The following is a 24137-nucleotide window of genomic DNA, read 5'->3' on the forward strand; positions in this document are numbered from 1 at the left end:
GGGTGTACTCGTTCTCTTTTATGAGCATATTTTTCAACCCCTATTTTAACATAGGAGATAACACATAAGATTACGAACACATAGAAGAGCTGATAACACATAGCACTATTTTAACATAGCAGAACATAAGACTACGTAACATAGCAAGGGTGTACTCGTTCCCTTTTATGAGCATATTTTTTCAACCCTTATTTTAACATAGCAGAAATTACAGTGAGAACACATAGCACAGCATAAGACTACGTAACACACAACAACCTCCATTTTAGGGGTGGACTCGTTCTCTTTTATGAGCATATTTTCCAACCCCTACGAACACATAGCAAAGCAAGGGTGAACTCGTTTTCAACCCCTTAGCATAAGAGTATGTAAAATAGCAGTTACGAACACATAGCAGAGCAGATAATAAACACAACAACCTCCATTTAAGGGATGTATTCATTCCCTTTTATGAGCATATTTTCCAACCCTTATTTTACCATAACAGAGACTACGAAACATAGCACAGGGGGTGTATTCATTTTCTCCACCCCTAATTGAACATAGCAGAAATTACACTGAGACTACGAACACACAGCAGACCAGAGAATACATAAAATTCATTCCCTTTTATGAGTACATTTTAAGGGGTGTACTCGTTCTCTTTTATAATTACTTTTGCAACCCCTATTTTACCATAGCAGAAATTACATAACATTTTTTTCAACCTCTATTTTAAGACAATGAATACCTATGTAACATAGCGATTCGATACGCTCTTTGAACCGATTTGGATGAAAGTCGGCATATGGGGGTTTTCGACCATGCTGAGTACGAATATCATACTTATTTTTACCAGGGTCCTATAGTTTATGTGGCATACGCCCTTTGTATGACACTTAAAACCCAATAACTCGAAAACGAAGCAACGTATTGAGGTGCTGTTTCCACATTTAGTAATTGGACATCAACCACTGCAAGTTCCAAAAATAATGACCATCGAGGTCAAAGGTCAAAATATTTAAAACCTAATAACTCGAAAACGGATCCACATATTGAGATGGTGTTTCCAAATTTAGTAATTGGTCAACAGGTACTACAAGTTCCAAAATAATGACCATCGAGGTCAAAGGTCAAAATACTTAAAACCTAATAACTCGAAAATGGATCCACATACTCAGGTGCTGTTTCCACATTTAGTAATTGGTCATCAGGTACAACAAGTTCCAAAATAATGATCATCGAGGTCAAAGGTCAAAATATTTAAAACCTAATAACTCGAAAACGGAGCCAAATATCGAAGTGGTGTTTCCATATTTAGTAATTGGTCATCAGGTACCACAAGTTCCAAAATTAGTGGTCATCGAGGTCAAAGGTCAAAATACTTAAAACCCAATAACTCGAAAACGAAGCAACGTATTGAGGTGCTGTTTCCACATTTAGTAATTGGTCATCAGCTACTACAAGTTCCAAAAATAATGACCATCGAGGTCAAAGGTCAAAATACTTAAAACCTAATAACTCGAAAATGGAGCCAAATATTGAGGTGCGGTTGCCAAATCTAGTAATAGGTCATTAACTAGTACAAGTTCCAAAATAGTGACCATCGAGGTCAAAGGTCAAAGTACTTAAAACCCAATAACTCGGAAACGGAGCCAAGTATTGAGGTGCTGTTTCCAAATCTGGTAATTGGTCATCAACTAGTACAAGTTCCAAAATGGTGACCATCGAGGACAAAGGTCAACATACTTAAAACCTAATAACTCGAAAACGGAGCCAAATATCGAAGTGGTGTTTCCATATTTAGTAATTGGTCATCAGGTACCACAAGTTCCAAAATTAGTGGTCATCGAGGTCAAAGGTCAAAATACTTAAAACCCAATAACTCGAAAACGAAGCAACGTATTGAGGTGATGTTTCCCCATTTAGTAATGGGTCATCAGGTACTACAAGTTCCAAAATAATGACCATTGAGGTCAAAAGTCAACATACTTAAAACCTAATAACTCGCAAACGGACCCACATATTGAAATGGTGTTTCCAAATCTAGTAATTGGTCATCAGGTACTACAAGTTCCAAAATAATGATCATCGAGGTCAAAGGTCAACATACTTTAAACCTAATCACTCGAAAACGGATAAACTTATTGAGATGGTGTTTCCAAATCTTGTAATTGGTCACCAGGTACCACAAGTTCCAAAATTAGTGGTCATCGAGGTCAAAGGTCAAAATACTTAGAACCCAATAACTCAAAAACGAAGCAACGTATTGAGGTGCTGTTTCCACATTTAGTAATTGGTCATCAGGTACCACAAGTTTCAAAAATAATGACCATCGAGGTCAAAGGTCAACATACTTAAAACCTAATAACTCGAAAACGGAGCCAAATATTGAGGTGCTGTTTCCAAATCTAGTAATAGGTCATCAACTAGTACAAGTTCCAAAATAGTGACCATCGAGGTCAAAGGTCAACGTACTTAAAACCCAATAACTCGGAAACGGAGCCAAGTATTGAGGTGCTGTTTCCAAATCTGGTAATTGGTCATCAACTAGTACAAGTTCCAAAATAGTGACCATCGAGGTCAAAGGTCAAATATTTAAACGCAAATAACCCTTAAACAGAGCAACGTATTGAGGTGCTGTTTCTAAATCTAGTAATACGTCATCAACTATTACATGTTCCAAAAGTATTGACTATCGAGGTCAATGGTCAAATATTCAAGCCTTAATAACTTTAAACAAAGCCTGTGTGATCTATTCAATTTTGTACAAGTGAAGAAGGAATAAATTTGAGTGGCTTATTTACTTTTGTATTAATGAGAAAGAAATCCAATTTTAACTAGCGCAGAATTTCTGTACCTTTTTATCGTATTCAAATGGATTAACAAGAAAGCAAGCAAAGATATGCCATATTAACTAGCTGAGAATTATATGTCATCTTGTATTATTTAAGCAAAACGAAGAAAGCGAACATGGACCATTTTACTCAAATTTGGATGGAGTATTCATCTTTGTATGAACCAGAAAAAAAATGAAGAAGGTCCGTTTTAACTAGTTCAATATTTCTGTACAATTTTGTACTACCCAAATAAACGAAATTTTATTTTTGTATCAATCACAAGAAAATCAAAGAAGGGTCATTTTATACCTTTTTTGTGCTATTCAAATAATAGAGGGATCAAATTTCAGTGGTCTATTTTATTTTTTTTACCAATCAGAAGAAAAGCAAAGATATGCCATTTTAACTATTTAAACAAAAGAAAGGATAAATTTGTTCCTTCGTTACAAAAGGCACATAAAATGATCTCTATTTGTAGAGCGCAAAAAATAGCCGGAAAATCTGAATACAAAAGATAAAATGGTCTTTCTAAACAAAGCCAACAAATTTTCTGCTTAGTACAAAACTGAATGGGTTACACAGATTTATACCTTTGTATATTTGAGTACTACAAAATTAAATAAAATGGCCATTCTCCGTTTTATTCCTTCGTTTATTTTAGTAGTACAAAACTGAATAGCTCACCCAAATTTATTCCTCCTTCGGTTTCTCTTTTTTGTTGGTACATAAGAAAATAGTCCATCCAAATTTTATTTGTTCTTCACTGCTTTTTCTTATTTTGCTTGGTACAAAATTAAATATTCCTTCATTTATTTGATTAGTTCTTTCCTTTTTTCTTCTTGCTACAAAATTGAATAACCACTCAAATTTATCCCTTTGTTTGTTTAAATAGTACAACATGGTCTAGAAATTCTGAGCTAGTTAAAAATGTCATTTCTTCGCTTTTTGTGGTTATTACAAATTTATTCCTTTGTTTATTTGGGTAGCTTTTTTCTGTTTGGTAGAAATATTACAAAAAAGGCATAAAAATCTAAGCCTGTTATAAATGGTTCTCGTTGGAACAAAAGGAAATAGGAATGGTAAAAAATGTATAAAATGGTCCTTCTTCGCTTTTTTTTAGAATGAGTACAAAAATAAAATAGACCACCCAAATTTATTCCCTCGAATTTTTGAATAGCACCAAAATGTATAAAATTAACCTTCTTCACCTTTTTCTGGTTCGTACAAAGCTAAATAGCTCACTCATATTTATGCCTTCGTTTATTAGACTAGTTTGAAATGGTCCTTTTTTTGCTTTTTCTGGTTAATATAAATTTATTCCTTTGTTTGTTGAAATAATACAAAATGGTATAAGATGGTCCTGCTTCGGTTTTTCAAATTAAATACCTCACTCAAATGCATTACTTCGTTTAATTGATTTCGTGTTGACACAAATTATAAGTCCTTTGTTTATTTGAATACTCCAAAATGGTGCAAAACTAAATACTCCATTGTTTATTTGAGTAGTAAAATTCTGAGCCAGTTAAATGACTTTTCTCATTGGTACAAAATTGAATAGGTCACTTAAATTTATTCTTTCGTATATTTGATTAGTAGAAAATGTATATAAATTCTGAGCTAGTTAAAGTAGCTCTTCTTCTCTTTTCCAGTTGGTACAAAAGAAAATAATTCACATAATCTTCGCTTCTTTTTTATTGGTATTCCTTCGTTTATTGGAGTAGTACAAAATGGTATTTCTCTTTGGTACAAAATTGAATAGGTCACTCAAATTTATCCTTTCTTTTGTTTAAATAGTTAAAATGGCATATCTTTGCTTTTCATCAGATTGGTACAAAAAATAAAATAGACCACTGAAATTTGTTCCCTCTATTATTTGAATAGCACAAAAAAGGTATAAAATGACCCTTCTTTGATTTTCTTGTGATTCATACAAAAATAAAATTTCGTTTATTTGAGTAGTACAAAATTGCACAGAAATATTGAACTAGTTAAAACGGACCTTCTTCATTTTTTTCTCGTTCATACAAAGATGAATACTCCATCCAAATTTGAGTAAAATGGTCCATGTTCGCTTTCTTCGTTTTGCTTAAATAATACAAGATGACATATAATTCTCAGCTAGTTAATATGGCATATCTTTGCTTGCTTTCTTGTTAATCCATTTGAATACGATAAAAAGGTACAGAAATTCTGCGCTAGTTAAAATTGGATTTCCTTCTCATTAATACAAAAGTAAATAAGCCACTCAAATTTATTCCTTCTTCACTTGTACAAAATTGAATAGATCACACAGGCTTTGTTTAAAGTTATTAAGGCTTAAATATTTGACCATTGACCTCGATAGTCAATACTTTTGGAACATGTAATAGTTGATGACGTATTACTAGATTTGGAAACAGCACCTCAATACGTTGCTCTGTTTAAGGGTTATTTGCGTTTAAATATTTGACCTTTGACCTCGATGGTCATTATTTTGGAACTTGTAGTAGTTGATAACCAATTACTAAATGTGGAAACAGCACCTCAATACGTTGCTCTGTTTAAGGGTTATTTGCGTTTAAATATTTGACCTTTGACCTAGAGAGTCATTATTTTGGAACTTGTAGTAGTTGATAACCAATTACTAAATGTAGAAACAACACCTCGATGACCACTAAATTTGGAACTTGTGGTACCTGATGACCAATTACTAGATTTGGAAACACCATCTCAATAAGTGGATCCGTTTTCAAGTGATTAAGTTTTAAGTATGTTGACCTTTGACCTCGATGATCATTATTTTGGAACTTGTAGTACCTGATGACAAATTACTAAATGGGGAAACATCGCCTCAATACGTTGCTTCGTTTTCGAGTTATTGGGTTTTAAGTATTTTGACCTTTTACCTCTATGACCACTAATTTTGGAACTTGTGATACCTGATGACCAATTACTAAATATGGAAACACCACTTCGATATTTAGCTCCGTTTACGAGTTATTAGGTTTTAGATATTTTGACCTTTGACCTCGATGGTCATTATTTTTGGAACATGTGGTAGCTGATGACCAATTACTAAATGTGGAAACAGCACCTCAATACGTTGCTTCGTTTTCGAGTTATTGGGTTTTATGTATTTTGACCTTTGACCTCGATGACCACTAATTTTGGAACTTGTGGTACCTGATGACCAATTACTAAATATGGAAACACCATTTCGATATTTGGCTCCGTTTTCGAGTTATTAGGTTTTAAGTATTTTGACCTTTGACCTCGATGATCATTATTTTGGAACTTGTTGTACCTGATGACCAATTACTAAATGTGAAAACAGCACCTGAATATGTGGATCCATTTTCGAGGTATTAGGTTTTAAGTATTTTGACCTTTGACCTCGATGGTCATTATTTTGGAACTTGTAGTACCTGTTGACCAATTACTAAATTTGGAAACACCATCTCAATATGTGGATCCGTTTTCGAGTTATTAGGTTTTAAATATTTTGACCTTTGACCTCGATGGTCATTATTTTTGGAACTTGCAGTGGTTGATGACCAATTACTAAATGTGGAAACAGCACCTCAATACGTTGCTTCGTTTTCGAGTTATTGGGTTTTAAGTGTCATACAAAGGGCGTATGCCACATAAACTATAGGACCCAGGTAAAAATAAGTATGATATTCGTACTCAGCATGGTCGAAAACCCCCATATGCCGACTTTCATCCAAATCGGTTCAAAGAGCGTATCGAATCGCTATGTTACATAGGTATTCATTGTCTTAAAATAGAGGTTGAAAAAAATCTTATGTAATTTCTGTTATGGTAAAATAGGGGTTGCAAAGTAATTATAAAAGAGAACGAGTACACCCCTTAAAATGTACTCATAAAAGGGAATGAATTTTATGTATTCTCTGGTCTGCTGTGTGTTCGTAGTCTCAGTGTAATTTCTGCTATGTTCAATTAGGGGTGGAGAAAATGAATACACCCCCTGTGCTATGTTTCGTAGTCTCTGTTATGGTAAAATAAGGGTTGGAAAATATGCTCATAAAAGAGAATGAATACACCCCCTAAAATGGAGGTTGTTGTGTTTATTATCTGCTCTGCTATGTGTTCGTAACTGCTATTTTACATACTCTTATGCTAAGGGGTTGAAAACGAGTTCACCCTTGCTTTGCTATGTGTTCGTAGGGGTTGGAAAATATGCTCATAAAAGAGAACGAGTCCACCCCTAAAATGGAGGTTGTTGTGTGTTACGTAGTCTTATGCTGTGCTATGTGTTCTCACTGTAATTTCTGCTATGTTAAAATAAGGGTTGAAAAAATATGCTCATAAAAGGGAACGAGTACACCCTTGCTATGTTACGTAGTCTTATGTTCTGCTATGTTAAAATAGTGCTATGTGTTATCAGCTCTTCTATGTGTTCGTAATCTTATGTGTTATCTCCTATGTTAAAATAGGGGTTGAAAAATATGCTCATAAAAGAGAACGAGTACACCCTTGTTATGTTACGTACTCTTTTGTGTTATCTGTTCTGCTGTGTGTTACGTAGTGTTATGTGTTATCTTCTCTTCTATGTGTTCGTAATCTTATGTGTTATCTCCTATGTTAAAATAGGGGTTGAAAAATATGCTCATAAAAGAGAACGAGTACACCCTTAAAATGTGCTCATAAAAGAGAACGAGTTCACCCCTGAAAAAGTGTTCATAAAAGGGAACGAGTCTTATGTGTTATCTGTTCTGCTGTGTGTTACGTAGTGTTATGTGTTATCTGCTCTTCTATGTGTTCGTAATTAAAATAAGGGTTGAAAAATATGCTCATAAAAGAGAACGAGTACATCCTTAAAATGTGCTCATAAAATGGACGAGTTCACCCCTGAAAGAGTGTTCATAAAAGGGAACGAGTTCACCCCCTTAAAATGGACTATGCTCAAATAGGGGTGGAAAAATAGGCCAACTGCTATGTTTATAGTTAAAAATAGGGGTTGGAAAAAATGGTCATAAAAGAGAACGAGTTCATAGTCTCTGTTATGTTAAAATAAGGGTTGGAATGAATACACCCCTAATATGTTACGTAGTCTCTGCTATTTCTGCTATGTTAAAATAAGGGTTGAAAAAGGGAATGAATACACCCATGTTATGATAGATAGTCTTATGTTCTGCTATGTTAAAATAGTGCTATGTGTTATCTGCATTGCTGTGTTACATATTCTTATCTGTTATTTGCTCTTCTATGTATGTTCGTAGGGGGTGGAAAAGTAATCATAAAAAGGAACGAGTTCACCCCCTAAAAAGTGCTCATAAAAGGGAACGAGTACACCCCCTTAAAAGTGCTCATAAAAGGGAACAAATACACCCCTAAAATGGAGGTCGTAAAATACCATGGGTGGACGGGGCGTGGGTCATAGCGTATCGTGAGACAGTGGAAAATTGAGTCCTTGCTCTCAGGAGACCATGAAAAAAAAAAGGCGATTTTTCAGCTAGCGGGGGTCAAGTGCAGCCCATCTACTTATAGTATAGGATAATCAATTTTGATATGCAAAATTAATTAATTTTACTTATTTCTGAATAGGACTATAATGAGTTTACCAAATCACACACCAGATGGTTATCGTGTATCAGTAATTGGTTTTGAAGTTAACACTTCTGATTATGAGGTCAACGTTGCCATTAAAAGAGTGACATTATCAGGAGATGTAGCGTACAGATTTGACAGCTTAAGAAGAGGATTGATTCTTATAATTGATTGTTCCCATTTTAGTTTTGGGCACTCTTTAAAAATACCTGTTTCACTGATAAGAAAACTTAGTGTGTGCTTTTTGGTAAGTACATTTTATTTATCACTTTCTTGTGGTTAGTTTATTAGAGATAGAGACCAACAATTATTACAGAGTGATAGTTGAGTGAAACAAAAGTGTATCTTTTTTTAAAAAGAAATACAATTTTGAAATGGAATGTCAGGTTTAATCATTTCAGTGGTTTAATTTTGTAGCACGTCTATTGAAGGAAGTAAATAAGTCAAAAACGATTTATTAACTATCCATGTTTTTTTTTTTTTTTTTTTTTTTGCGAATACAGTCGGAAGGAGATGATAATTTTTCACGAGATATCCATTGGCATAGAGAAAACTTAATTAATTGTATTCTATTCAAATTCGTGATATGTGATTTTGGGTTAATGGTATAATGGTAGTACTTAATGGTAGTCATGGTATAAAAGGATTTTGAGTTATGACTATCTTCTAGCCTTATTCAACTTTCTCAATTAACTATAAAATATACATTGTTGATTTTATTTTCTTAATTTAGATACGAACTGTTTTAAAATAATGTTATCTTGAAGTGACTAGCAAGTATAATGTTAGAACTTGTATATTTATAAGAATCAAGATACGCCACTGCACCTCTTCACGGACGATATGTTAGATATATACATAGCTTTTAGTACTGACTGGATATGAATATGAGAGTATTTTGGGCAGAATGATTTCAAAGATATCGTACTATACTTTGCGATGTTGGAAATGAGATAGTTGAGTGTATGAACTGATATATGTATCGTGTGTTTCAAAACAATACCGGCAACGTACGGCAGGTTATTCCTGACACGAAGATAAGACAAAAAGTATAGACCAACTTGGGTGCACAAATGTTCCCTTTCGGAGTTATAGGCCGCTCAAATCATAAAAAATTGAACTTTGAAGGTCCATAGCTCAAAAACTATGGAATCTACCGAAGTCGGGTCAAGACTAGGAACAAATATGTGTCCTAACCAAAACTTCATGTTTCAAAATCCTGCAATACTTCCGCTACAGTTTTTTATAGAGGTAGTTTATCTACTGGCATATAATTTGAAGTACTTATCAACTCCCTCTATGAAAATTATTGCGGAAGTACTGAGAGATTCTGAAACATGAATGTTTGGATAGGACACATAATAGTTTCTAAGCGAAGTCTTGACCTAACTAGGGTAGGTCCAATAGTTTTGAAGCTATGGATCTTTAAAGTTCAATTTCGGTATGCATATATATATATATATATATATATATATATATATGTGTGTGTGTGTGTGTGTGTGTGTGAGAGAGAGAGAGAGAGAGAGAGAGAGAGAGAGAGAGAGTTCTGGTTTATGAGATTAAACGAGATCAAATTTAGAGAAATCAGTGCACCCAACAATTTTCATTATCATCCACCATTTTCATAAATGTTTACCTTAATATGACTATATTACGAAACAGTTATTTACAATAAACCTTACTGAAAGTGATTAGAACCTAAGTTTGAACCTGGAGGTATAAACCGCATTTTAAGGCTTGGATGGAAAGGAGAAAAAATAAGATTGGAATGACATATAAAATTCATCCGGCGTGTTTCATCATTGATGTTTTATTCTATTATTTATATTCTACACAATTTATTAAAATCATTATTGATGAAAGTGATTTTGACCTAGCTCTGAACCTAAAGATATAGAACGTAATTTGAGGGTACCAACGAAGGAAAGGAGATTAGAAGATTCGTATAGTTTTGAGTATCCTGTATAATAAGTATTGTGTGATAGAAACTGGATTATGTGATAAGGGTAGATTGATCATCTTGCAGAGATATTGGTTTAATCTATTTGAGATCGTAAGAATGAATAAAGGAATCAAAATGGTAACATTGTTCAATAGTCTGTCACATCTTTACAAAAACTCCCCGATGACAATGGTATGTCACCAGCTGAAATAGTTAGAGGAGTCGTAGTAAGACTTTAGCACCCTGTTAAGCAGCAAAGCTATATGACACGTGAACTTACATGTTAATGCTGCATTCGAACCACATAAGAGTTCCTTCCTGGTTAAGCGATTAGTCTTTGGGAGTCCCGGTTACGATTCCCAGTGGGAGTTCATTTTCTTCGTATTCCACGTTAATCAGTAGGTCCCGTTTCATATAGTCTCACTGCTGAAGGAAACGTTAAAATCAAAATCAACTCTACTCAACCGAACCACATGAGCTTCCACCGGGATTCGAACCCTGGTCTTCCTCGCTAATAAAACTATTTGAAATAAAAATTGGTCAATAATATAAAATTACAACTTTTAATAAATAATTTAACTTAAAAAACACTGTACATTTGACGAAAGGCAATATATTGTGTTAAAAGTATTAATTAAAAGTTAATTTCAAGATGAAAACTGAAAACTACACTAAAACATTCGAGTAGATTTCCAGGAAAGATTCTGCTTGATTCAATATTATCACAAAATCTGAGCAGATAATACGTTGCAAGATCTGTCCAGCACCTGCTACATTAGCGGTATTTGGAAATATGTTACGCTAAGAAACTTACACATTTGTATATAGAAGTGTTCAACAAAGTCTTGCATTAAAAACAGGAGATTGTTTTCTCTCTCTCTCGCCCTCTCAAGAGAGTAACGACTAAAGTAGTCAGTATTGAATTGAATCATGTCACATTAATTGTGTGAATGTATATTATGTTATGCTAGTAGCACCCACTTGCTATACTAATCTAAGATATACATCTTGTGCAAGGAAATTTATTGGGAAATATGTTTATAAATTATTAATACTTGCGTATTACCAGCTGTCAGGGTGAGAATAATTATAATTTTCAGAGAAATTTACAAACATAACATAGACACAAAACAGCATATTATTATAAAAACTTCTCCAACTTTCTTTCATTAAAATATTATTTAACATACATTAAATTATTGGACCACACGACAATGCAATATGCCTAGGAACAGGTATATAAAGTATGGATATTAATGGTATGTAACGGCAACAAACCTTATGACCGTCTGAGATTAAGTATATATACATTGTATGCTATTCCCAAAATGACACATCTGATGTATATTGCGGTTAGAGAGCCCATGCAAATATATATATCACGAAAGTCCAACGTTCTCGTATCATGTTGTACTTGGTATGTGCAATGCTAACGGTGTTCAGCAGAAACGGGTATCTTTCACCTATAAATCTCAAGTATGTCTATTATTCACTATTTACGTTTGCTTATACCAACTGATCAGACCTGGATTTACTGAGACAATCCGTGTTTTTCTCTAGGTGTCGCTGGGTCTCTAAAACACATGCGGGGACATTTAAGAGTTCCTATTTCTTTAAATATTACTTTGCTTGAAAATGTTAAATATTTTCACGCGAGAAAAACATCATAAGAGTGAGAATTGGAATCTAAGAAACTTCCTGTTTCGCAATGTTCGATTCCAGTATTTTATCATTACAAAAACCAACAAATCATTGTTGCTAACATATGCAAGATGGTGGTGTTCTTTTTGCACGCTTCTTTACTCTAGTAAACATAGACTGAAGAAAACTGTTCCCATAATGTGAAAATAATAAATGCTGTGCCTATAGTAAGAACACACTTTCTTTGCTCCTGCTTAGAAATTTATGATTATCTCATACTGGATTATACATATATCATATTATCCCCAGCAAAACATAGGGTCTTACAGAAAATTCTTCCCTTTGAAAAAATATACTTATATTGTAAGATTAATAAAATAGCTTTCATTTTTCATATACATTTGCTGTAGATTGGCAATAAAGATAGTGCTAAGTGAAATTATATGCCTCATTTCATTTGATTGTTACAGTAAAGAAATTCATATTCTATATGTAGTATCCCGGGTCTACAGTTCGAAATTTTGTTGCGGCCTCTTATATCGACTTGTAAATTTACAGTGTTTTAATTCGAGATTTATTCTCAGTTTCGTATGACAGAATAAGTCATTTTTTTGGTAATCACTAATTCGCCTATAGATTTATCTTACTGATTATTCGTGAAATGCTAGTGTGATTGTAATACTGAATAATACTCAAGATTTCATGTATACAACAGATCAGATGTTGATGATGCAACACGGAAGATCTCTCTAACTTCCGAAAGAGAAAAAAATACCTGAACTGTTAATTAGAGCTACTGTAATTTATCTAATGCTGTTTGTGTGTTGTGAGGATCAACATCAATAGTGTCAAATCTGATGAAGACAAACATGGCAAGATATAATCAGGAAAGGACAATAGGTGACGAAAACCAAATCAAAGTGAAAGGGCTAGTCCAACACTCAAACTATATAAAAGTTATAGAGCTAACTTTCACTACTGATTGGGAAAGTAGAAATTAAATCTAAAACGACCAATTCGTGCAATCAGGCTGGCGAAACTTGCACAACTTAAAAATCTGCGGTTGGATTGCTGTTTAGAGAATTATCATATAAATATGGTCATCAATGCAATTGTTCCATAAGCATTATAAGTTCGCCGACTATCTTTGAAAGGGAGTGTATTGTATTCTTCTTCTTCTGTTATCAATACAATCCGGGTTTGGTGTGTCTCACACCAAAAGGTGCGTACGCTGCGGACTGGTTACTTCCAAATGTAAATCTGGATTATTGTTCTGAAAGGGTGAATTCTCGCCATCTGTTAAGCAGACTTTTTGTAGGTTACAAGAAGCATCGAATGGTAGAGGTGAAGTTCCGTAAAAATGTTGCTATCTTCCGAAATGTTACGACTAACATACATGGCTAGACCTAGATGTGCTTTCAGAAACATAAGAATGAACTTCATTACTTCATCTGGTTCATTCAATTCCTTGATTTGAACAAACAATATTGAAAATATATGATCCGATTTGGAGAGACCTGCACATGAATATCTCCTCTTCGTTCCTGCTGAAGCTACAATCTGCTACATGGTGTGAACAAGTAGAAGTATCATTGACTTTCGGTTTTAGTGTAGAGATTAAGGTGAAGACGAAATATATTCTTCTGAACATTAAATTAACTACAAAAAGCCACTTCACGCTATCTATTACAGTTCTTGTTCTACAATGATTAAATGGAAACAACTGGTTGATTTCTACTACTTTCAGTGGATGAAGCACCTCCATCTGAAAGAGCCAGATTCCTAAATCTTGAACCTCTACATCCATATGAAAATAGGTAATAATCTTTCTAGTAGCTCTTGAGTATTTCTTTATTTTTGTTTCTTGGACAGACAAATTCACGGACAGAGTAAACATACACAGCAGTTTTGTAAATCATACTCAGTAAAAATGAACCAGTAATCTCACACTTCTATATATATGGTGTATCTGTGTGTACATAAATAATTTGTCTATGCAATTATTATGAGAGTACAATAAGTGGTACCGAGTTAATGTGATAGTTAAGATTTGATGGTAACATAATAATCGACGTCAGCAGTTTACGTTGGAGAATACACTTTATTTATTTATTTCTAGACACAACAGGATACATAACCAAATTAAAGTGTCCGTTACATGTATTAACTAATTATAACACAGTCATATTATAATACACATATAGTTTTAATGTGGTTTCAATATCATTAATGGTCTTTCATCTAGAATTATTTCTTATTAGATTACAAAGGTTTGTCTGGAATTGACTTATGCTGTTAAGATTAATATCCAAATCTATTCTGTATTTTGTTAATCTATTGTAGGTTGTACTCAATCTAGATACTGATGACCTCTTGTTTGCATCCGTGTGTAACCTATCGTACTAAACGAATTTGAAATTTTCAAGACGAGCTGCATTTGTAAGAATGCGTATTTTAAATTTTGGAAGTAAATCGACGCACTCGACTTTATTATTAAATAACTTATTTTATTAATAAAGTAAGTGTATAGTCCAATCTATGGATCTTCACCCCAAAACCAGCAGTATATCAAATATTTAATATACGTACAAATATTTAATATACATTTAATATACATACAGCAAGTTATCAGTAATTCTTCAAGGGAACCAAAAAAAGGATAGATACAAATACTTTATTTAACAGCAACAAAATAACGAAAAACTTATTTTGACATGCGATAAATAGAGATGGTAATTGAAATATGCACATTAAAATGGAAAAGTGATTTGATAGAACCTACACAACTGCAAATTACTCTTTTATAGAATATACATCAATTGGAAATATTTAATCTCATGCACAGAAACAAAGTGTTTTATTACAAATTTGCATAACATTATTTCAGTTCATAAACCTCCTACAAAAGGAAGCTCTTTTAATTCTTTACCGGTTGGCAAAGATCTCGAAATAGCAGACACATTCCCTTGTTGAATTGCTATACCAATTCTTTGTATTAGAAATGCTCTTGCTCGAGTATTTCCCGATTTTAGCGATATGCATTGGCCAAATTCATCCATGAAATTTAGCCCTTCTTGTCGCTATGAACCACTTGATTCAATTGCTATTGTAACAACTCAATATTTGTCCAATAGACTGATGTATTTATTTCTTTTGTCGATCAGTCTTCGTGCTGCTACGAGTCCTTCTCGAGTCGATGTATCTGAAATATTTGAGGGAGCATAAGTATCTGCACAGGTGTAATCCCAAACAAGTGCCTTCCCTTTTTTCCATGGCATTAACGTCATTCGTTCAGGCCGTTTTCCGGCGCATACATTTGGTTCTTTCACTGATAGAACGCCTGATGAAATGAAAGATCTTACATAGAATAATGTCATTTACACTAGTATGTCGTGAGATCGTGTCAGCACTGTTTTTACTTGACAAGCTATGCTATCCTTTTCCATCTACATGGTCGTTACATGCAGAGCAACGCTGTGGCTTGCAGATGTCCAGTCCTAAACGTAGAGCAGTGGCTTCTCGAAAACTCTCGTTAGATAGATGTAATCCCAGAGAAGGTGAAGGTAAAGCTTGAAGACCTATTACCTTCAACCCTTTTCAGGTGATGTGAGAGCAAGAAGCCTGGCTTTATCTTCGGGGTTATCAGTTGAGCTCAGTAGTGAAGCTATGTGATGCTTTATTATAGGTTCATCCCAGGCTGACTGGATATTACTTTTTTGGAGTGCTGGGGGATCTAATCTTACTATAATAATCCATTTGTCCATGCAGCTCTGCACATCTTGATCCGTGTTTATATCGACTTCCCGCTGGACCAGAGATCATATTAATTGTCGAGAACCATAGATTGAAACTAGGAAATACGAAATAGCAATATCTCCGGCGTGACGTATGCCAAGACATCCATTTTCAATTGGTAAAGAATCTTATAGCCATGATTTATTGACTAAGGAACAGTTGAAAATTGATTCTAATCCCGTTTTTAATTTTTCATGGAAGTTCTATCGTAAGTCACTTTATGCCAACAAGGAGAGTATCGGAGGAAGTACAATAACCTTGGTATTGAAAGTGATGCCCGTAATATATAATATGCAGAATGGGCTGAACATTTGGCTAATCTGGAAAAGAATAAATCTAATTTGGAGATTTTTTCTGATAATATTTTACTCCGTGCATCGGCCGAAGTGGCAGCGCCTTACAATTCAGCATTAGATGATTTTAGAAGCTGTGTTACTTGTGCTGATTCATTAAAACTCTTATTACCGACTGCAATTTTCCTTTTCCTGCAATAGCAGGCAACCCAAAAAGCTCGGCGGTTGGGTTGGCTGCAAATTCGAAAGGCGTTGGACTAAACCTCAATTTTGTCACAAAAATATCAGTGTGGCAAACTGCAAATAAGAGAATAAAACAAATTGTTAAGAATGACAATTTTATTATTGTGACGGAGTTGGATAACATCAAAAGTTACAAAACGACTTACTTAAGCAGTTCAAAGAAGATGAATGGTAAGAAACAGATATAAGAAGAAATAATTTCTCTCTTTCCTTCCCCACCTCCCCAAAAAAGAAACTTATAAAAAGAAAAACTTATATAATATAAAGGTTTCATATAAAAACCTAACAGCACAAAACAAATAGATTAACGAAATGAAAAAGAGACAAACACAGAATAGGGTACACCAGTGGCGTAGCAGACTTGCTGCACTCACATGCAAGATAAAGAAATAGGACCCTAGTTGTAAACCCCACTTTTGTAATAATAATAATAATAATAATAATAATAATAATAATAATAATAATAATAATTATTATTATTATTATTATTATTATTATTATTATTATTATTATTATTAAAAAGTCGTTTCCTTCTCAAAATCTCTGACTCTGTCAAAGAGCACGAATGCATACAGCGATCATGTGTGAACGTTTTGTCAATGAGCGGTCCCAAAGGCCAAAAGGGGTGGAAATCTCCGAGAGAGAGAAATAAAAAAACTTTCTTATGGTAAATTCTAATTCAAAGTTCGAAGCACTTGCTTTTGCAGTGGATGTATTTACATTGCAATTTGTGGTAATAAAGATGTTATGATTAGAAAACAATATTGTAAAACGGAAGTTTAATTTCTTCATCCATCGCCCCTTACACCTCGCCGCCCCCCGAATATCGATATCGAAAATTTAGAATGATATATTCATGTCCATATATTCGCGATATCGAATGTTGATATATGATAATATAGATATCGACGATAGCGATGTATTGACATATCACAGGCTCAGGTCCGAGAACTGATGCTTGAAATATACTGGAATCAACAATAAAATTCTAAATAAGTACTACATTTCCGTATTCAATATTGAGGGGGAAGTGTGTGAACCCGAATAAAAATTTTAATAAAAACAAATGTTAAGATAAAAGTACGTTTTCCGTCTCCCCTTGAATATAAAAATTAACAGAAAACTATTACTGTAATTTACCTATAACGTCTGTTTCTGATTGTTATCACAAATCAGCGACAGTACACATACTTTACATACTATACCAATACACTCAATAACTTTTCACTACCAAGCAAGCCGGAAGATGAATTTCCTGTGATATTAAAGTGGAATATTCTACAAAATAGTCATACTTGATTGACCATATTTCTATCAGTACTTTGGTACGGACTAAGAGCTACATGACTAACAGAACTAGAAATTAGAGATTTCATTCCTTTTTTTTTCTCTCAGACTAAAAGACTTCTGCATATTCCTGAGAATTTCATTTTCTTAATATAAGTCCCCAGTCCTGAGCTAATTCTGGCTACCGCGGTTTCGAGGTAATCGGTAAATGAAAGAGCAAAATTTGTCGACTCTGAACTCTTGACAGTTTGTGAGAAGATATTTCACAGTTCATGTTGTTATTTCTTCGTTACAAAAACACTTCTAGTTGACTCTATTCATGGTGAATTACTGAACTTCTAAACGTTTACAATCATTGAAAAATGAATAATTATTTTTAAACATAAAAAGTCGTTACAGTTCAGTAGAATGCAGTAGTAGAATGCAGAAGTGAAATAAAATTATGTTTATTTGTTCAGATGTGCAAACTGAATGTGTATAATAAGTGTTTCCCATTCTCTTGTCCAGAGGTGGATCTACGATGGATTTCTGGGATCTCGGTGGTTGGTAACACTCCCATTTAGAGCTACTTTTAAGAGCTCCAAACTGTGGAATGTTTTTCATTTATATATGAAATAAGAAATATCCTCTTTCTGGGTAGCTATCGCCATGATCGCCCCCTGGATCCGCCCCCGCTCTTGTGTAGCAGACTTTGAAGATATTTAGCTCGTGTATGCTCCTGACGATGCTGATTAGGGATTGCCACATCTGGATAATTTTTTACACTGAAATCGGATAGAAACTTATCCAGATTTGCAATATCCAGTTGACGGATAACAAAACGGATGACGGATAACGAATAATATCAGGATAACGATGACGGATAATATCCGGATAACGAACGACGGTTAACATTCAGATAACGGATACTATCCCCATAATGGATAACGGATAATATCCGAATAACGGATGACGGATAAGATCAGGATGACGGATAAGATCAGGATAACGGATAATATCCGGATGTCGGATAATATCCGGTTAATGGATTTATCCGGATAATTTATAAAATTAAGATAACGGATATTATCTGGATAATAGAACATTCGGATAACTGATTACATCCGGACGAGAAGAAAGGATAATATCCGGATAACGTATATGGTTTGAAAAAGACCATATAGGAGAGGGACATTTCAGTCCTTTCTGCTCATGAAGTTATTAAAAGACGATCATCGGGCAGTGGTTTTTACCATTGAAAGATATTACTTCATAAAATATTTCCAAGTAACTTCCAATTTTCTTGTTCTTTTTGTCGGGCTCAATAGTAAACCGCTTACTCTGGTGCGTGTGGTCTTTATTGTTTCGATCCCCGGCCAAGTAAGTTTGCGGTGGACAAGATCGTATCCGCAGGTTTTCTCAGGGTAATCTCGCTTTTTGCCACTTTTCATTCCAACAATTCTTCTATTATCATTCACTTCTTGTAATCATTGGGCGCGGTGGTTCAGTGGCAGAGCGCTTCGCCTCGTGCGTGGGGTCGTTATTTTTTTGAACCCTAACGAAGTGAATTGTGTAGTGGACAGGATCGTATCGTGGGTTTCCGCAGAGTAGTCCCGCTTCTTCGAACCTTCATTCCACCAGTCCCTCCATTATCACTGACTTACTTTATTTATTGAGCACGGTGGCACAGTGGTAAAGCGCTTCCGCTTGTGCGTGGAGTCCTTATTGTTTCGATACCTGGCAAAGTAAGTTTGTGGTGGACAAGATCGTATTAGTGGGTTTTCTCAGGGTACTCCCGCTTCCTCCCATTCACGTTCCACTAATTCCCCTATCATCATTCACTTGCTTTAATCATTGGACGCGTTGACTCAGTGGTAGAGCGCTTCTTCTCGTCCATGGGGTCGTTACTGTTCCGATCCTCCGACTAGTAAGTTTGTAGTGGACAAGATCGTACTCGTGGGTTTTCTCAGGGTATTCCCGCTTCTTCCCACTTTTAATTCCACCAATTTCTCTATTATGCTTGACTTACCTTAATCATTGGGCACGGTAGCATAGTGGTAGAGCGCTTCCTCTAGTGCGTAGGGTCCTTAATGTTTCGATACCCGTACTGATAAGCTTGTTCGACAAGATCGTATCCGTGGGTTCCTTCAGGGTATTCCCGCTTCCTCCCACATTTCATTCTACAGATTCTTCTATTACCATTAACTTACTTCAATCATTGGACGCAGTGGCTCAGTGTTAGAGCGCTTCATCTGGTGGGAAAACTACCTTTGTGGTGGACAAGATCATATCCGTGGGTTTTGTCAGGGTACACCCGCTTCCTCCCACATTTCATTCCACCAAATCTTCTATTATCATTGACTTGGTTCAATCATTGGGCGCAGTGGCTCAGTGGTAGAGCGCTTCCTTTGGTGGGCCAACTACGTTTGTGGAGGACAAGATAGTATCTGTGGATTTTCTGACTGTACTCCCACTTCTTCTCACTTTCCATTCCACCAATTTCTCCATTATCATTGACTTGGTTCAATCATTGGGCGCAGTGGCTCAGTGGTAGAACGTTTCCTCTGCTGGACCAAGTAAGTTTGTAGTGAAGAAGATCCTATTCGTGAGTTTTCTCAGGGTACACCCGATTCTTTCAGCTTTTTATTCCACCAATTCCTCCATAATAATTACTTGCTTTAATCATTGGGCGCGGCCGTTCAGATGTAGAGCGCTTCTTTTGGTGGGCCAAGTAAGTTTTTGGTGGACAAGATCGTATCCGTGGGTTTTTTCAGGGTACTCCCGCTTCCTCCCATATTTCATTTCACCAATACCTCTACTATCATTGACTTACTTTAATAATCGGGCGCAGTGCCTCAGTGGTAGATGCGCTCTTTCTGGTGGGCAAAGTATGTTTGTGTGTGGACAAGATCGTATCCGTGGGTTTTGACAGGGTACTCCTGCTTCTTCCCACATTTCATTTCACCAATACCTCTACTGTCATTGACTTACTTTAATCATTGGGCGCGGTGGCTCAGTGGTAGAGCGCTTCCTCTGATGGGCCAGGTAAATTTGTGGTGGACAAGATCGTATTCGTGGGTTTTCTTCAGGATTCTCCTGCTTCTGCCCACCTTTCATTCCACCAATTCCTTTCTTATCATTTACTTGCTTAAATCATTGGAAGCGGTGGCTCAGTGGTAGAACGCTTCCTCTGGTGCGTGGGGTCTTTATTGTTTCAATCCCCGGTCAAGTATGTTTGTTGTGGACAAGATCGTATTCGTAGTTTTTCTCAGAGTACTCCCGCTTCTTCCCACTTTTCATTCCACCAATTTCTCTATTCTCATTGACGCTTTAATCGTTGGGCGCGGTAGCTCAGTGGTAGAGCCCTTTCTCTGGTGCATGGGGTCCTTATAGTTTCGATTCCCGGCCTAGTAAGTTTGTAGTGGACAAGGTCGTATCCGTGGGTTTTCTCAGGTAACTCCCGCTTCCTCCCACATTTTATTCAACCACTTCTTCTATCATCATTGACTTGCTTTAATCATTGGAGAGGTCTTGGTCCCTTGAGCATTGCGATGATGTCAGAAATCAGATTCAGTGTCAAGCATTTGGGTTGTGATATAAACCTTTGCTGTGGTTCAATCTCAGTATTTTATTACGCGAGATAAAACCATCCATACAGCTATAAATGTTGTTCTATCTTGCGCAACCAGGTATTGATATTGAGCCAATTCGGAACCTCATTTCTGGCGCTTTGAGGCCAGGAACCGATTTCGGACATTACGCTGACATCAAACGACTAGGATCTTTCAAATGTTACCATCCACGCCCAACAACCCCATGTTTAAAAGGGGAATAGAAAGGACTCGTATCTAAAACTTTCGGACCCAGTTTCTTGAGCTTCAAGGCTAGACATCTTTTAGCTCGAAACGAGAACTCGACTCGAAAAATTTCTTCGAATTCGACTCGAAACTCGATTCGAATTTGGATCGAGTTTCGAGTTGAGTCGAGCCAAAACGAAGCAAATCGAGCCAAATCTTGTGTGTAGTTTCAAGTTCCCTTTTCACTTATCATACATAAACAATATAATTATTATCAATGTTGCTACTTCCACTACAACTTATTATTATTATTATTATTATTATTAACTGTGATTTAGTCGCTCTCTTGATCATATCCTGGATCCACGGCTTTAAGGGTTCATAGCTGTAAAACAATGGGACATATCATTAGGGATGCGCACGAGACGAGTCGAGACAGAATTTTTCTTTCAAATTTCGAGTCGAGACACAGCTCTTCCAATAGAAAAGAATACATTTTTCGAGTCGAGACATCACTTTTACAGTACATTTTTGAGAGCCGCAAATCTTGTCTCGTGCGCATCCCTACCTATCGTAGTCGGGTTAAGACTTCACTTAGAAACTAATGTATGCGCTCTGCAAAAATACAATGTTTCAGAATCTAAATTACACCCGCGACAATTTTTAGAGAGGAACTTTGGCTATGTGCATATAATTTGAAGTACTCACCAAATACCTGTATAAAAATTGTTGCAGAAGTATGGCAATTCTGAAACATGGATATTTGGATAGCACACGTACTAGTTCCTTAATAAAGTCTTGACCCTACTACGGTAGGTCGCCTAGTTTTGGAGCTATGGACCTTTAAAGTTCATTTCTTCATGTTTTTGGCAGCCTATAACTCCGAAATTAAGCATTTGTGCACCCAGGTTGGTTATTACCTTTTGTCTTAACTTGGTATCAGGAACAGTATTTCTTCCATATATGTTTCTGAAGGCACTGCCTCCCACGGAGCTCTGAGAGTGCTCCCAAGATAATACGTTTATAATACAATAATAAATAGAATAGTATCAGCAATGCCCCCCCCCACCCGGAACATTTTTGTCTGAAAGAACAACTGGTCAGGAATCTCCTTGCATATTTTTAATGGAGTATCGCATCGCAGTTTGCAGTGCAAATGAGAATGCAATGCAGCGCACACCTGGAAATGCAATGCAAATTGAAAAATGTATTGCAAATTGCGATGCATCTTTGTGTCTTAAGTTACTACGTAAGCTAAAATAAGGAGCAAGTTAAAAATATTTTATTATTATTTCAAGAAACTTCCCCCGACTTGAAGGGTCGGTTATTGCAAGAAAAAATGCCTCGACTTTGGATTACAATAGTTTTCCACTTTTGTCTTTCCTTCCCTTTGTCAGTTTATTGTTACTAGGTCATTCTCCAGATCTTCTCAGGTTTCCGGTCATTATCCTTGTTTCTAAGCGTGTAATAATAAAAAAAAGTTCCTTGAAGAAAAGGCGCATTGGCAGCAGATTGGACCTAGCCGATATATGGTATATATAGCAGGATTAGGGGGCTTGGTTCGTAAAACGCAGAAGTGCGTACAGTAGATCAGTAAAATAGTAACTTCTATTCCCCTTTTAAACATGGGGTTGTTGGACGTGGATGGTAACATTTGAAAGATCCTAGTCGTTTGATGTCAGCGTAATGTCCGAAATCGGTTCCTGGCCTCAAAGCGCCAGAAATGAGGTTCCGAATTGGCTCAATATCAATACCTGGTTGCGCAAGACAGAACAACATTTATAGCTGTATGGATGGTTTTATCTCGCGTAATAAAATACTGAGATTGAACCATAGCAAAGGTTTATATCACAACCCAAATGCTTGAGACCGAATCTGATTTCTGACATCATCGCAATGCTCAAGGGACCAAGACCTCTCCAATGATTAAAGCAAGTCAATGATGATAGAAGAAGTGGTTGAATAAAATGTGGGAGGAAGCGGGAGTTACCTGGGAAAACCCACGGATACGACCTTGTCCACTACAAACTTACTAGGCCGGGAATCGAAACAATAAGGACCCCATGCACCAGAGAAAGGGCTCTACCACTGAGCCACCACGCCCGATGATTCAAGCAAATCAATGGTAATTGAAGAATTGGTGGAATGAAATGTGGGAGGAAGCGGGAGTACCCTGACAAAATCCACGGATACGATCTCTTCCACCACAAACTTACTTGGCCACCAGATGAAGCGCTCTGCCACTGAGCCACTGCGCCCAATGATTGAAGGAAATCAATAATAATAGAAGAATTGGTAGAATGAAATGTGGGAGGAAGCGGGAGTACCCTGAAAAAAACCATGGTTACGATCTTGTACACCACAAACTTATTTGGCCCACCAGAGGAAACGCTCTATCACTGAGCCACTGTACCCAATGATTGAAGAGAGTCAATGATAATAGAAGAATAGGCGGAATAAAATGCGGGAGGAAGCAGGAGTGCCCTGACAAAACCCACGGATACGATCTTGTTCACCACAAACGTACTTGGCCCACCACAGGAAGCGCTTTACCACTGAGCCATTGCGCCCAGTGATTGAACGAAGTCAATGATAACAGAATTGGTGGTTATGAAATGTTGGAGGAAGCCGGTATACTCTGAAAAAACCTTCGGATAAGTCCTTGTCCACCGCAAATTTACTAGTCCGGGGATCGAAACATTAAGCAACCCCACGCAACAGATGAAGCGTTCTAGCACTGAGCCAGCGCTCCCTATTATAGAAGCAAGTAAATTATAATAGAGGAATTGGT

General features: G+C 36.0%; 1 protein-coding gene across 2 annotated transcripts in view; it reads left to right on the top strand.

Moving 5' to 3' along the window:
- Positions 1-24137, top strand: part of LOC145693270 (alpha-tocopherol transfer protein-like) — a 151683-nt gene that overhangs the window by 80504 nt on the left and 47042 nt on the right. For both annotated transcript variants that reach the window (XM_081769112.1, XM_081769114.1), the window contains exon 4: positions 8367-8616. In XM_081769112.1, coding sequence (XP_081625238.1) covers positions 8367-8616 — 250 coding nt within the window. The remainder of the gene's footprint in view (positions 1-8366; positions 8617-24137) is intronic.

The sequence above is a fragment of the Thermobia domestica genome, chromosome 8 (genome assembly GCF_964235325.1).
Source record: "Thermobia domestica chromosome 8, izTheDome1.hap1.1, whole genome shotgun sequence".
Classification (NCBI taxonomy): Eukaryota; Metazoa; Arthropoda; class Insecta; order Zygentoma; family Lepismatidae; genus Thermobia; species Thermobia domestica.